The sequence below is a fragment of the Manduca sexta genome, chromosome 20, assembly GCF_014839805.1.
Source record: "Manduca sexta isolate Smith_Timp_Sample1 chromosome 20, JHU_Msex_v1.0, whole genome shotgun sequence".
Taxonomy (NCBI): Eukaryota; Metazoa; Arthropoda; class Insecta; order Lepidoptera; family Sphingidae; genus Manduca; species Manduca sexta.
This window is the reverse complement of record NC_051134.1, coordinates 9,988,224-10,002,289: the sequence shown is the minus strand read 5'-3', so window position 1 is coordinate 10,002,289 and position 14,066 is coordinate 9,988,224. Positions and strand designations below refer to the sequence as shown.

Sequence of the window (14,066 nt, the reverse complement as noted above, 5' to 3'; positions counted from 1 at the left end):
CTTAATACATTATTTATAGCAGTTCCATTATAATGTGACTTTTATTGCAGACCCTACCGTTTCTGGGTGCTGTTGATAAATGATTAAATAATTGAAAGAACGTATGAATATTTAATACTATTTGCGTCGTCCTGTTTGCCTTTCGGGAATTGTATAAACAAAATCGTATTTATGGCATTGGAAGGGCATTACAGTAAGGTTATTCGTTTGGGGAATAAGTTTATGCTGTGTATTATTCTTTCTAATTTTATCAGGTAAGAGGAACTTGAGCTAGTTTGGCATGAAAATTTTATTTTGCCCCGTATTAGAATTTTGTTAATACGTTTGCCCTTCATATTCCGAGTCATCTTTTATTGATGGCAGTCTCGGATCTTAAATTTTTTCGGAAGGGGCAAAATTTGGAAAATGCCACCACCACCCACCTATATTTTTACTTTTGTCATCATCATCATTATTTTGCGCCCAGCGGGAAACAATTTTAGTATTGAATGTACTGCATGTCTCAGTAGTCAAGGTTGAGTTAATGATGAGTCATGTATTCATCTGCCTAGTTTGAATTTGCCGACCTCTGAATTCGCCGCCCGGGGCATAGGCCCCGGCTAGCCCCCCTTAGATCCGGGGCTGGTTGACGGTAGAATATATTTTATATCTGCCTGGGTACCAACTACCGTACACAAGGTGTTAAAGCCCGCCATAATGACTTACGTAAATATGTCGCGTTCCGAGATCAGCCTGTGTATGTCTGGTTCCAATAGGCCGGCATAACTGTGTCAACTGACGAAGGCTAATCATCTCTCATCAGTCGATATTCTATTGGACTCCACTCCACTTACCATCAGGAGCAGTGTGGTTTTACTGTGCCCGTACAAAAAAATAACGCCATTTTCATAATAAGAAATGAGGCTGATGAAAATTTAAAATCTTGACTTCATCCACCACGTAATTGTTACAAGGCCGCGCTCGAGTCATCAAAGAGTTTAAACAACAAAAGAAAATCTTCACAGCATTGAGGACACTATGCTTGATATATTTAAACGTACACTACATTTGAAAGCAAAACTATCTTCATAATTATCATATTTTTAATACCCGCTTAAAGTATAGGAGTTATTACTAAATTTTGTTAAGTCTACTAATGTATAGAATAATATTATCAGCCCTGCATATATACTGTCCTACTGTTGGGCATGGGCCTCCTCTACTATTAAGAGGGATTAGGGCTTAGTCCACCACGCTGGGCTAGTGCGGATTGGTAGACATCACACAGCCTTAAAAAGTCCTATAACTTCTCGGGTATGCAGGTTTCTTTCTGTTTTGCTTCACCGTTAAAACAGGCGATTATTCACAAAAAATACGCACATAATTTTAGAAAAATCAGAGGTGTGTGCCCTTGGGTTTTGAGCCTGTGGACATTCGTCTCGACAATTCATTTCACAACCAACTAGGCTGTAGTCTACTAATGTTTTAGGATATTATTTCATTAAGTATTTATTTCTACAATCATGATATCTGTTTAAATAGAACACAAATTACATCCAACGTTTATTCTACATTTCTCATAAGCCTAAGGCTTAACAAATCGTTTAAGAGCACTACAAAGGGCTTTAGGGCTGCCAAAGGGACAATCTGAAATGTCCAGCTTAAGATGACCCATGACATAAACCCAACTATGAAATCTCCATGCTACAATGTTGAAATTTATGGGCATTTTGACATTAAATTGAAGAGGATTGGATGTTACGCTACTCCAAAACTTAGTCTTAGAAGTGCAGTAAACATGTATATATTATAGGAAATACTTCAATAAAATTAATACAAGCATTTTGATCAAGTATTTCAAAGTTTTATGAGGTAATAATAAGGTTTTTTGCAAGGGATAATAAATAATCGAATTTTAAATACAATATAATTTCTTATCCGACTCCAAAATGAGACCAGTCCAATATATTCAAGAATGTTTTTATAACATTTTTATACCTACTTGACAACCACGCCTTTTGGAAGTCCAATCCTATGCAAATCGGGTTAGAAAATTCAAGTACCCTAAATTATTTTCGACTGGAGAATTAAAACTATCTTCCCATCATTTAGTACGAGTTATAAATCATCATATTGCACATTTCATTGATAATGGATGGCAGTTGTGTTCTCAGCTAATTAAAATCTACATTGTATTGGAATTGGATTCACGTTGATTACTCCTACGGGGTTAATCTATCGAATGACATCTATTGATTCGAAATTCGTTTTGGATGATTGGTTTTCAATTTCGATTTACTACTGAATTTAGATTAACTGAAATAGATCAACTATTAAATCTATACTGATATACAAAGCTTAAGAGTTTGTTTGTTTGAACACGCTAATCTCAGGAAATATTAAACCGTTTTGGAAATTTTTATAATAAGAGCTACATTACTGTTAAGTGCTATAGTCTACTTTTCCTCCTGAGACAATATCCCGGATAATTTTTTATCACGCGGGCGGAAGCACGAGTAAAGTCTAGTAAAATATAGTAATAATAGTACTCCGTGATACAGTTCTGCACTTGTCGACTTGAGACATTCATTGTTAAATTTAAAGACGATTTAAAATTTCGATATTTTGGCCGACTGTACTGTCTAATTTCGTTACGCTTTCAATCATTTACATACATTATTACAATATTTTATTTTATTTATTTTATTCAATGAATTTCATTTGCCAATTTAATAATGACTGCTCTGTATTATGTTTTTTTTTTTTTATTAAAACAATTCTTCCGGATTAGTAGGTTTTTTTTTTCTTTTGTTCACAGGCAGCAACAAATACTGCTTGGATGTGAACTACGGCGGAGTGCTCATCATCTGGGACAGACTCTTCGGCACCTTCAAACCAGAGACAGACAAGGTCGAGATCGTCTACGGACTTATCTACAACCAGCCTTCTTTCAACCCCGTCTACTTGCAGGTGAGATTTGATTTCTTTTATATCAACTCCATAAGTGAAGTCACTGCACCTGATGATAAGTGGAGTAGGATTCATAGAGAGTATCTATATGTTTAACCCTCGCTACCCGACATATTTATACTGGCCTGTTTAGTGTGTAGCCAAATATAAACGGGCTAATCCCAGATCGCGACTAATGTTGCCTTTTATCGTGGATTTTACACCTTGTGTCTGATGGTCGCTATTTAGGCAGGTACTAATTTCCCACCACCACATATTAATTTATTTTTATTTAAATATACATGATCAGCTTGGTGACAGAACGTAGGCACGCTAACAGCCGGTCTGACTCGCCATTTTAAATGTTCCACATCAATAATACTAGCCCTTTATTGTATAATTATATTCTACTGTTAAAACAACGGGCACCCCCTACTAAGGGTTTACTGGCTTCTTGTCATAGTAATCGGCTGTGATCGGCCATATTTTTGATATCAGTACTGTTAAAATAAACATTTAAATCGGATATAGGGAGCAAGTTCGAAGCTCTAGTACTACTTAAATAAGTATAGCTATACATGTGTGCAATTGTGCGATCAGGAATCTGAATGTAATTTTTGTATTCTGTTTGACTGAGGAATAATAAACTTAATTTCCAAGAATATAATTAATATGGCGTTGTAACAACCGCCTAAAACACGCGATGAATACTTAACAAAGAAAAAAAATACGATTCGTACAATCTATATTAACAAGGCCTTATACTACGATTTATAACTTGCAAGAATTACACTCACAGTACAATAAAGATTTCAAAAGCCCAATCTGATATAATAACCACTCGTCTATATAATCTAAAGAATGGACAGTAATTCCTTTTACTCTTGGTGAAATATTGGCCATTATACTCCATCCATCTTGCGTGTCCCAGCGCGCGACACATTGGACATCATTAATTTGCTTTCTAACCAACCTCGACCACAATAGCTGTTGTTCAAATGGATTAGGTGCTTTAGAAACGTGATATCTATTTAGTCGTGCATTGAGTTTAAATGGATTTTTCCTGCGTTAATAGAAAATGGATTGAATTACTACCAATAGCGCGGAATCAATTGGTTTTAGATGTTTTTATCTCATTTGTTTTGTTTATAGCGATAATTTAGTTAACTTAGTATGGCTACGTTTCGTAGATATTAATTTATAGTTTCTTTATTCTACTGGCAATACAAGAACTATGTACGAAGTTATAGATTCCGATTTGAGAAACAATAAAGTTATCCTGAGTCGAACAATTAAAATTATATTATTTTATTCAAAAACGACAAATACACGTGGAATGTCTTGGCTCATATTAGGAATAAACTAGGATAAATAAGGTTCCAGCGTGAAAGAGTTTTTAGAATTCCTGACTCTTACTCATAAAGGCTAAAGAAGGGAGCATCTCTATGAATTTGCTAAGTAACTCAAAGTATCACATTTTATACAAAGTTAAGTCGAATATTACATTATTATAAATTCATATTCGAGTATAAAATTTACCTGGAAATAGCACTTTGCGTTAACAACCCGCTAGGCAAGAACAAGAGTTTCACAGAATATAAAAGACCAAATTTTATATAAACCTTTTAGAACTTGGCCATTTAATTTACCGCGAAAATATTTTTGCCTGTATTTAATTTCACCGAAACTTTTGTCTTGTATTTTAGGGTACATTTTATTTGCTCTGGTATCTTTGTAGGACTTTATTTCTTTTTGTTTTTTTTTTACATTTTGTTGTTGTAACGGCTTATTAGTCTTTGTTTCTCAAAGATGTGTAAATTTTTTGGAAAGATTGAGAATATCATTATTTATTTCATGTTAATTACATTAGTTTTTAATGCTTGAATAATAAAACACATTATCTTTTTCAAGTACAATTTCTTATAAAACGCAAAAAGTATTTCAAGACACAAAATAGTTTATGAACACGTACCCTTTACAATAAAGAATAATAATAGAAAATTAAATTATATCCAGATCATGATAAAATCAATAGAACGTAAAAATGATTATGAAATTTTGGCATTTTTTTTGGCTCGAACTATGAGCTAGGGAGTCAAAGATTATCGAACAAAGAAAAACCCAGTCACGCATCATTTAACAACATAACGGTCAAGTAAAGTCAAACTATCTTTTTCCAAGTTTTTCCAATCAACTTCTTGAATAAAACGTCATTTGAGAATAGACTAAAGAAGCTTAAAAGAAGAAAACTTAAATTGGTCTTGAATATATTTTCAAATTAGGTTTGGTGTAAATACCCCATGGGCATACCTAAGTAAAAACTATTGTTTATCAGTTGCAATAAAATATTAAAAAAACGAAAATATTTTTAAAACTAATTTCGATCCTAAGGAATTAAATATACGAAATAATTACAAAACTACGTAAACTCGGCCGAGATTAAAACTTGAAGGTCAAAGTTTTGATTAAAATAAGAGATTAAGTTATAAAATTACTAGCTTTTGCTCACGGCTTCGCCAGCGTGAGACTTTTTCCGGGATAAAAGTCCTGCTATATATTTCCCAGGATAAAAAGTGGTCTTTATCGTACCCAGGGTTTCAAACTATCTTCATACCAAATTTTATTAAAATTCATTTGTTATTTTTGAGTTTATCGCGTTCAGATAGACAGACACGGCGGTCGACTTTCTTTTATTATACGTAAGAGTATAATCTAAATCTTCTACAACTTTATCTAGTTCAACTTGTAAAGGACGAAATATCTGAAAATATATTAAAGACGTTGTAAGAATATTCTCATAACCTAAAAATAAAAAATGAAACATGAATTTGCGATTGTAAGAAATCCAATACATTTGAAATTCGATACGTCGTAGTTAGTTATTAAATAATAACAAATTTTTCAATTTAGCGATAGGCATTGTACACGATTTTTTTTTAAAAAGCTGACGACACACTTCGAAAGCTACTTATATTACAGTTAACGCAATTTTGGAAGCTGTATTTCTACATAAAAATAATGCTAAAAGCGTACGAAACGCACACGTGTCTTTATGATTTTTTGTTTTTTCAGGCCTTCTACACCGGCTACGTGGTGGATAAGTTCAGACAATTCGACAACTGGGGTGACAAGTTCAGAGCAGTATTCTGGGGCCCGAGCTGGGAGCCAGGCACCCCACGACTCGGCGACGAAGATATGAAGGTTGATGTAAGCATTTTTAATTCAACACACATTTTCCTTTATATTTTAGATATTAATATGTATGTTTTGTATTCATTTTCATTTATTTATATATTTTTTTATTAATATTAAAATGATATAGTTCTTTCAATTTGAAATTTACTTAAAAACAACATGCTACATATAAAAAACATCACAACATTAATACAAAAAAACTAATTGCATTATAAATATATCCTCAAAACACTCACAATTCGAAAACACAGATATTCAATTAAAATTGAACCAAAACTGATCCTATAAACAATAAAACAGCGGAAGATAGACTGATGTAAATCACAAAGGAAACTTGATAATCAGCGAAGTAATCCGAAGCATTAATTAACTAAGCAAGTCGGGGTTAGCGGTCTACAGGTTTTAACAACTTTGTTCAGAGTTAGTTTACCCCAATCACCCGTCTAGAAGTACTTCGTAACTCCCATAGTGACCAGCAAATTCTTACTGTTATCGGAGCAAGTGCACTATGAATACGGAATGAAGTTGGAGGGATAATATCACTCTCTGGGGTATGTTTGGTTCCCCACTACAATTTAATTGCGACATTTAAACCATTCTACGACCTCAGGTCGTATACGTGTATTGTTTTAAGCTACTTAGAATTTACTTCGAAATGTTGATATACTGACACAGATAATAGCCATAATTATAATTATGTATTATTATACAATATGCTGGTCAGTCTATAAGCAATATCTGCACAGTCATTGCCGATAACAACAACTCATCAATAGATAAATGCAACTCAGTAACATGTTCAATTATCTGAAAAAAAATCAGGATAATGTGATAAATACTAAGCAGTAGAAATTAAAGATGTCTAGTCAAAGATTTTAAAATAATTAATATTTAGGGTAATATTATTTTCTATAAAAGCCACCAGAACCTGTCCAAGCTAAACAATAATTTTAAAGATGAAAAAACAGCAATGAATCCTTGAACTCACATTATTTTTCCACACATCATTAAGCGGGTCGCTCTCTTTATGATCAGTCTTGTAAATACGCCAAAGCTACCCCAAAAGTGAGGTAATCCCACTCGCAGTAAATATCAGTAGGCAAGGGTCCATAAAACTCAATTCCTTCCGGCTTCCTTTCCTAATTTTTTAAAAGCTAATTATCATTATAAATTGCTACGACTATGAACAATTTGCAGCCCGCATTGATGCATATTATTAATATTATATTATATTGGGTTCCCTTGAGCAAAATTTCACCCTACGCCATTGGTAAACTGCGTGACTGCCTCAGTGGCGTAGTTGTTCTGCATGCGCGTTACAACAGCGCTCTGAGGTCCTGGGTTCGAATTCTGGGTCGGGCAAAGTGATATTTGGGTTTTATTGCTCAGTATCAGCCCGGAGTCTGAAATTTGTGCCCGATATGGCGACAGGCTCGCCCCCTATCACATCATGGGACGGAACACACTTGGCGAAAAGTGGGTGCCTTGGTTGTGCCTGCGTAACCCTTCGAGGATAAATGCGTGATGTGTGTGTGCCACTGGTGAATATATAAATTAACTCACGCCTTTTACAATTTTAACGATTGACAATTTATGCCAGGTGGAAAATCGTGACAAATACGACGTGCATTTGCCGGCTTGGTGCAATTTGTACCTGGTGTGCCACTACGCGATAGTCCTGTACGGTTTCTTCGAACTAGCTTCCAGATATATGGTGAGTTATCAACTTTGGATTTATTAATTATATTTTTTATTAAATATATTAAATATATTTTGGTATGTTACATTTTTTTTTGTTTTATATATTTTGTATTTTTTATATATTTTTGTATTTAAACGTAACAAAGATGTTAAGTTTCAATATTCTTTAAACAGTGTCTCTAAACAATATTCTCTAACTCAGTTAAATTTCTGAAGGACAAAAGTCCCTACTTCCAAATATCCATAAACTTTTATAAAGAGTACAATTCTTCTGGCCTGAAACTAAGTGATCACATATCGTCTGTTAACCCATTTAATCGTTTTATATTACAAAAAAATATTTCAGAAATATAACCACAAAAAGCTCGGAGCGCATGTTATTTCTAAAACGTTTGTAGCCGACTACGCCTTTGTATTTTTATTTAAATGGACCCCGGAAAATGGAATGTGAAAGCAATCAAAATAATTGATGTATATTCAGTTTGTTACGTAAACCGCAGTATTTTTTTCAATAAAATTCATTGACAAAATATTGACATAGAAATGTGGGACGCAAAAAAATCTATATTTATAAAACCTACTTATTGTAGGTGTTTTTTCCTTTAAAAACAAACCGTTAATAAATGGAATTTTGCACAATTTTTAATCTTATTTTGTACTAGCTTTTGCTCGCGGCTCCGCCCGCGTTATAAAGTTATTCAGGCTAAAGTTTTCCGTTATAAAAATAGTAGTTTCCCGGGAGCCTATGTTCTTCCCAGGGTCTCAAACTGTCTCCATACCAAATTTCATCTTAATACGTTAGGTAGTTTTTGAGTTTAACACGTTAAGGCAGACAGATGCAGCGGGGGACTTTTGTTATATTATTTAGAACTTTTTAAGTGAAACAATCCCGTCATACATCATTGTTGCATAACTTTAACCGTTTACGCAGCGCAGGCAACGGAAGCTCTCAAAACTCATAATTTTCCCCGTTTTTGCAACATGTTTCATTACTGCTCCGCTCCTATTGGTCATAGCATGATGATATATAGCCTACAGCACTCCAGGAACAAAGGGCTATCCAACACAAAAAGATTTTTTCAGTTGAAACCGGTAGTTCCTGAGATTAGCCATTACTGCTCCGCTCCTATTGGTCATAGCGTTATGATATATAACTTTGAGCACTCCACAAACAAAGGACTATTCAACACAAAAATATTTTTTCAGTTCGAATCGGTAGTTCCTGAGATTAGCCATTACTGCTCCGCTCCTATTGAATATAGCGTGATAATATATAGCCTATAGCTCTCCACGAACAAAGGTCTATCCAACGCAAAAAGAATTTTTCAGTTTGGACCGGTAGTTCCTGAGATTAGCCATTACTGCTCCGCTCCTATTGGTCATAGCGTGATGATATATAGCTTATAGCGGTCCACAAATAAAGGGCTATCCAACACAAAACGAATTTTTCAGTTGAAACCGGTAGTTCCTGAGATTAGCCATTACTGCTCCGCTCCTATTGGGTATAGCGTGATGATATATAGCCTATAGCACTCCACGAATAAAGGGCTATCCAACGCAAAAAGAATTTTTCAGTTTGGACCGGTAGTTCCTGAGATTAGCCATTACTGCCCCGCTCTTATCGGGTATAGCGTGATGATATATAGCCTATAGCACTCCACGAACAAAGGGCTATCCAACGCAAAAAGAATTTTTCAGTTTGGACCGGTAGTTCCTGAGATTAGCCATTACTGCCCCGCTCCTATTGGGTATAGCGTGATGATATATAGCCTATAGCACTCCACGAACAAAGGGCTATCCAACGCAAAAAGAATTTTTCAGTTTGGACCGGTAGTTCCTGAGATTAGCGCGTTCAAACAAACAAACAAACAAACAAACAAACAAACTCTTCAGCTTTATATAATAGTATAGATATAGATAAGCCTAACCAAAAAAATAAAACACCTGCATTGGAGGGGTCATTTTTACTTTTTAATTTCAAGTTCAATTTCTCAATAAAATACAACCCCTTCGCCATTATACAAGGCGGGTGTGTATATCAATAACTCATTTAAAAATTCATTATAACGACTTATCTTTAAAGATTTCTTTTATGTGTGAAAAATGAGAATTGATCTGAGTCTATTAGCGCTTTCAATATTATGGAATGAGGCGTAAAAAAAACACCTAAAACTTGTATATAAAAGATGAATAAATAGGTTTGTATTCAACAAAAATACTAATATATAGGTAGCAGTAGATGTAAGCACTCATTATCTTTTATTTTCAAGAATACATATTATACTTAACAAATGTGGGTGCTATACATGAGAACCTTTTTTAATCTTGATTTAAGGAGATTCGTTTTATTTTACTACAATGTCTCCCATACGCTCAATTTCATTGAAACACCAAAGTGTTGACTGATGATTATAAATATGTTTATAATAACTTCTTATTCCATTCTGACGCATGAGCGCAACCAACTATTTAGATTATTTACATTGACACCTAAAGAATGATGTCCATTCCGCACACACTCCGACAAAATACATTATGTCCTACGTCTCACAATGTTAAGAAATTTACCAAAATGACCAACTCAGTGCTAAACCATGTATTGCCTAATGATTGGATAAAACAGTTACTTTCAGGTGAGTAACTTTCCCGTCCCATTTTCTTGTACAAAGAACATTCTTGCATCGTATACCGCCTACCCAATATGCGCGGACAATAAAAACCCATACAATTGACTACCAAACAATATAAGGTTCGTGGAAACCTTTCGTTAATTATTTACTGAGGCAAGAGCATTTACTGCCTCACAAATTTCTTATTAATGTTAATCAGGGTTCGTTCAGACCTGAATAAAATATATTTGAACACTCGATAAAATATTGAGTAATTGGAAAATGAACCTAAAATCTTCTGTAAGTGTATCTATAATTAAGTTTTAAATTTTTGTTACGTGGAATTAGTGTCCAACTTCGTGATATTTTTGTCATCTTTCTAATAGGATCATCTAAATTCCCTCTAGGGAAGGAGACAAGACGCGTTCCTGCAATCATTAATGCTAATAAAAAACAAAAAAATGTATGGCAATGAATGTTCTGGCGATAGACTTTTCGATGACATTACATAGTTTTTTTAGTTTCCTAATAAGGTAAGGGCCTGCAGAAAGGCATCTCGTCTATCACCCTAGGGATTTCTGCGAAATGTTTCTAATAAATAATCAAACATTAACATATTAAAATGATATCGAAAGTAGATTTTTATGACCTATACAATTTAAAATTGACTTTACCCGAGGCAATAACGAAAAGTACGGATAAAAATCCAGATATCGAGATAAAACAGTTGAGCAATAACACTAAGTAGGTTGTCCAGAACATTCATTCCTGTCTTTTTTTCATCCTGTTCTTCCTTTTTACATCCTATCGTACTTTATTTATGTTTTCCGCTGTTGGCGGTGGAGCGATACGTGCAAAAAGTTACAATACTCGGCAGTATTACATACTGTAGAAACACAATCGATAAGCTTCGGTTTCGTAGACTGTCGTCTCAATTGCATGTATGACAGTTTCAGCGCTATCTTGACACTACACCTGATGGTAATTGGACTGGGATCCATTAGAATGTCGACTGATCAGAGATAATTACTCCTCAACAGTCGACATAATTATGCTGGCCTGTTGGAACCGGATATACGTAGGCTGGTCCCGGAACGCGACACACTTACATGGGCCACTATTGTAGGTTTTAATACCTTGTGTACGATGGTGGTTATCCGGGGGAATATAAAATATATCCTACCACCAACAAATCAATCTTAGTCCTGTATCAATTTGTCCCATTGGTAGGCAAAGAAAAGGTCTCTTCTAAATAATTTTCTGATTTCCTTTCATAGCTCGATGTGTAATGTTTACTGCCGATTGTTTTTATAATAGATGTTGAATTAAAGTAGTTCTGTATGAACTTGGTTCTTTGTTAGGCGCGGGTCTTTTCTATCTAAGTAATATGCCTTTAACAGTCACGCTCGTCGTATGCAGTTTGATGGACTTTACTTAACTTTGTAACAGAGAGCGCTCAGGTGTGCTCGGTTCAATTTATTTTGGCCCTTAATAGATTTAGTTTAAATTTCCAATTAAGCTTTGCATCCATGTTTTGCAAATGCGATTTTAATTTATATAAATCGTATTTTCGATTTATTTGCAAACCTCATTTAAATTTCAATCGAAATACATGATTATAAAGATAATTTTGAAATAAAAGGCTCTTTACACAACAAATATATTATACAAATTGGATTGAATTGTAAATAAAATAATAGTAACAATTTATCAGCGCCCGGTGGTCTTTCCTATTAGACCGAAATGAATTTTTTCCAAATTATATACTTGGGTAGACAATTATACCGGCTACCCTGTGCTGGTTCATATGTCGAATAATTTTATAATCATTTATAAATTATTGTGACCTTTCTTTAAAAAATACACTTATCTCTGAAAGGGGAAGGAGCGAGCCTACCGCGATACAATTCCAGATCGAGACTGATATTGAGCAGAAAAATCAATGTCACTGCCCGACCCGGAATCCAAACCCGAGACCTGAAGACGGTAGTCCTACGCGTACGCAATACAACATCGCCGAGGTGGACAGTAGACAAATAGTATGCCTACATAAATAAATTAAAAAAATTGTTTTGAAGTACTGATCGTGTTCAAAGGTTTATACTTAACGCGAGGATTAGCCCTGACATATTGGTTGAGATTTAGTGTCACTAAAGAGCACTTTTGCATGCGGCGTTCGTCCGCAGTGCGGTTCCGTATATGAGCCAACAAACGCATGCAACATGCACGCTTAATGAATTACCACAATTTTTCTTTGTTACACTCTCAAGAATGGTTGTGCAAGATTTATTAATACAATTTGTAGCATACTTGAGGGTGAATTTTTAAATTCTGGATTCGACTTCAATGACAGACAACAAGGTTTATTGGTTAAAATAACATTGTGGTATTATAAGTTTTTTCCAATTTGGCGATAGACGCATCGTTACTTGATAGTGAATTTGATAAAATGTATCTATAACCTTGTAAACCCCTGATACGGCTCGTAGGCGTTAAGGTAGACCATAAAAGAGATGGTGGAACGACCTAGAATCATTAAAATAACTGGTTTACTATAGCGCAGGATCGAGGTTCATGGAAAGATCTTGGGGAGGCTTTTACCCAACATTGGGACATTATAGGCTGATACAATACAACAATAATCATCAGGGTCAGTCTAGCTTCCTACTTGTGGAAAAGATTTCATAATTAAAGAAGTTAAAGAATTAATTCAAGCAAAAAGCTCTTAAGCCTTATATTCAAAGCCAAAACGCAATTTCATCCATTTAAATAAATACTTTAAACGAAATAGAAGCGAAAATAACACGTCCCACAAAACTCAAGGAAACATCACGGAACAATATAACTTTAGAATCAAACAATCCCGCTGTTAACTCACTACGTGCGGCTCGCGTATCAAGTCAGTACTAAGTAACAAATCAGCGGAATTGGCACCCAGTACAATGTTTGAATACATAATACGGACCTGGAAAGAATAAAGGTGGAAATGTTTCTTTGTTTAATCTCATATATTTTTGGGTTGAAGTCCTTCGGAATGATTAGGCTAAAAGTGATCCAGATTTTAATGGTATCTCGTAAGCAAGAATGTGGGAAGAATAACAAATACTATTTGTAAACGACTAGACAGCTACCACTATAGCCCGATTTCGTATTCGAGGAACCAATTTGGTGTGAAATTTTGGTTCGACAGTCCTGCGTAATTTTCGGGAGGTGGGAATTTTGTCCAAAATTATGAAGCTTGACATATTGCAGAGGTGCAACTAGTCCTCTTGGGACTAGTTGCACCTCTGCCTGTCTTTTAACTATTATGGCGTTTTATTAATGTGAATACAATATAGTATTCACAGCGTTGATACTAGGAACAATGATATGTTAATGCTTAACATGATGTTTTATGTGTATTATTTGTATCTATTTTATTGTAAGCTATTATATAACATTCCAATTTATTTTAGTCAGCTTGGTGACATCAGACAGTTCCTCCAATTAGGAAACCTTAAGCTTCTGCTCAAAGGTCAACGTCATTACAACTGTCTGACTTCAAATCATGAACTACGGTTATAAAACCCAAAATATTTTCTCCATGTGTTTAATTCCTACTTTTTTCCTTAAAAATAGTCAGCGTATTCCATA

General features: G+C 34.6%; 1 protein-coding gene across 3 annotated transcripts in view; it reads left to right on the top strand.

Annotated features, from left to right (window-relative positions):
• LOC115440664 (alkylglycerol monooxygenase) overlaps positions 1-14,066 on the top strand; it is a 46,772-nt gene that overhangs the window by 31,042 nt on the left and 1,664 nt on the right. For 2 of the 3 annotated variants that reach the window (XM_030165067.2, XM_030165068.2), the window contains exons 7-9: positions 2,798-2,949; positions 6,001-6,135; positions 7,724-7,837. In XM_030165067.2, the coding sequence (XP_030020927.1) occupies positions 2,798-2,949; positions 6,001-6,135; positions 7,724-7,837 (401 nt within the window). The remainder of the gene's footprint in view (positions 1-2,797; positions 2,950-6,000; positions 6,136-7,723; positions 7,838-14,066) is intronic. The other variant, XM_030165070.2, reaches the window with a different exon arrangement.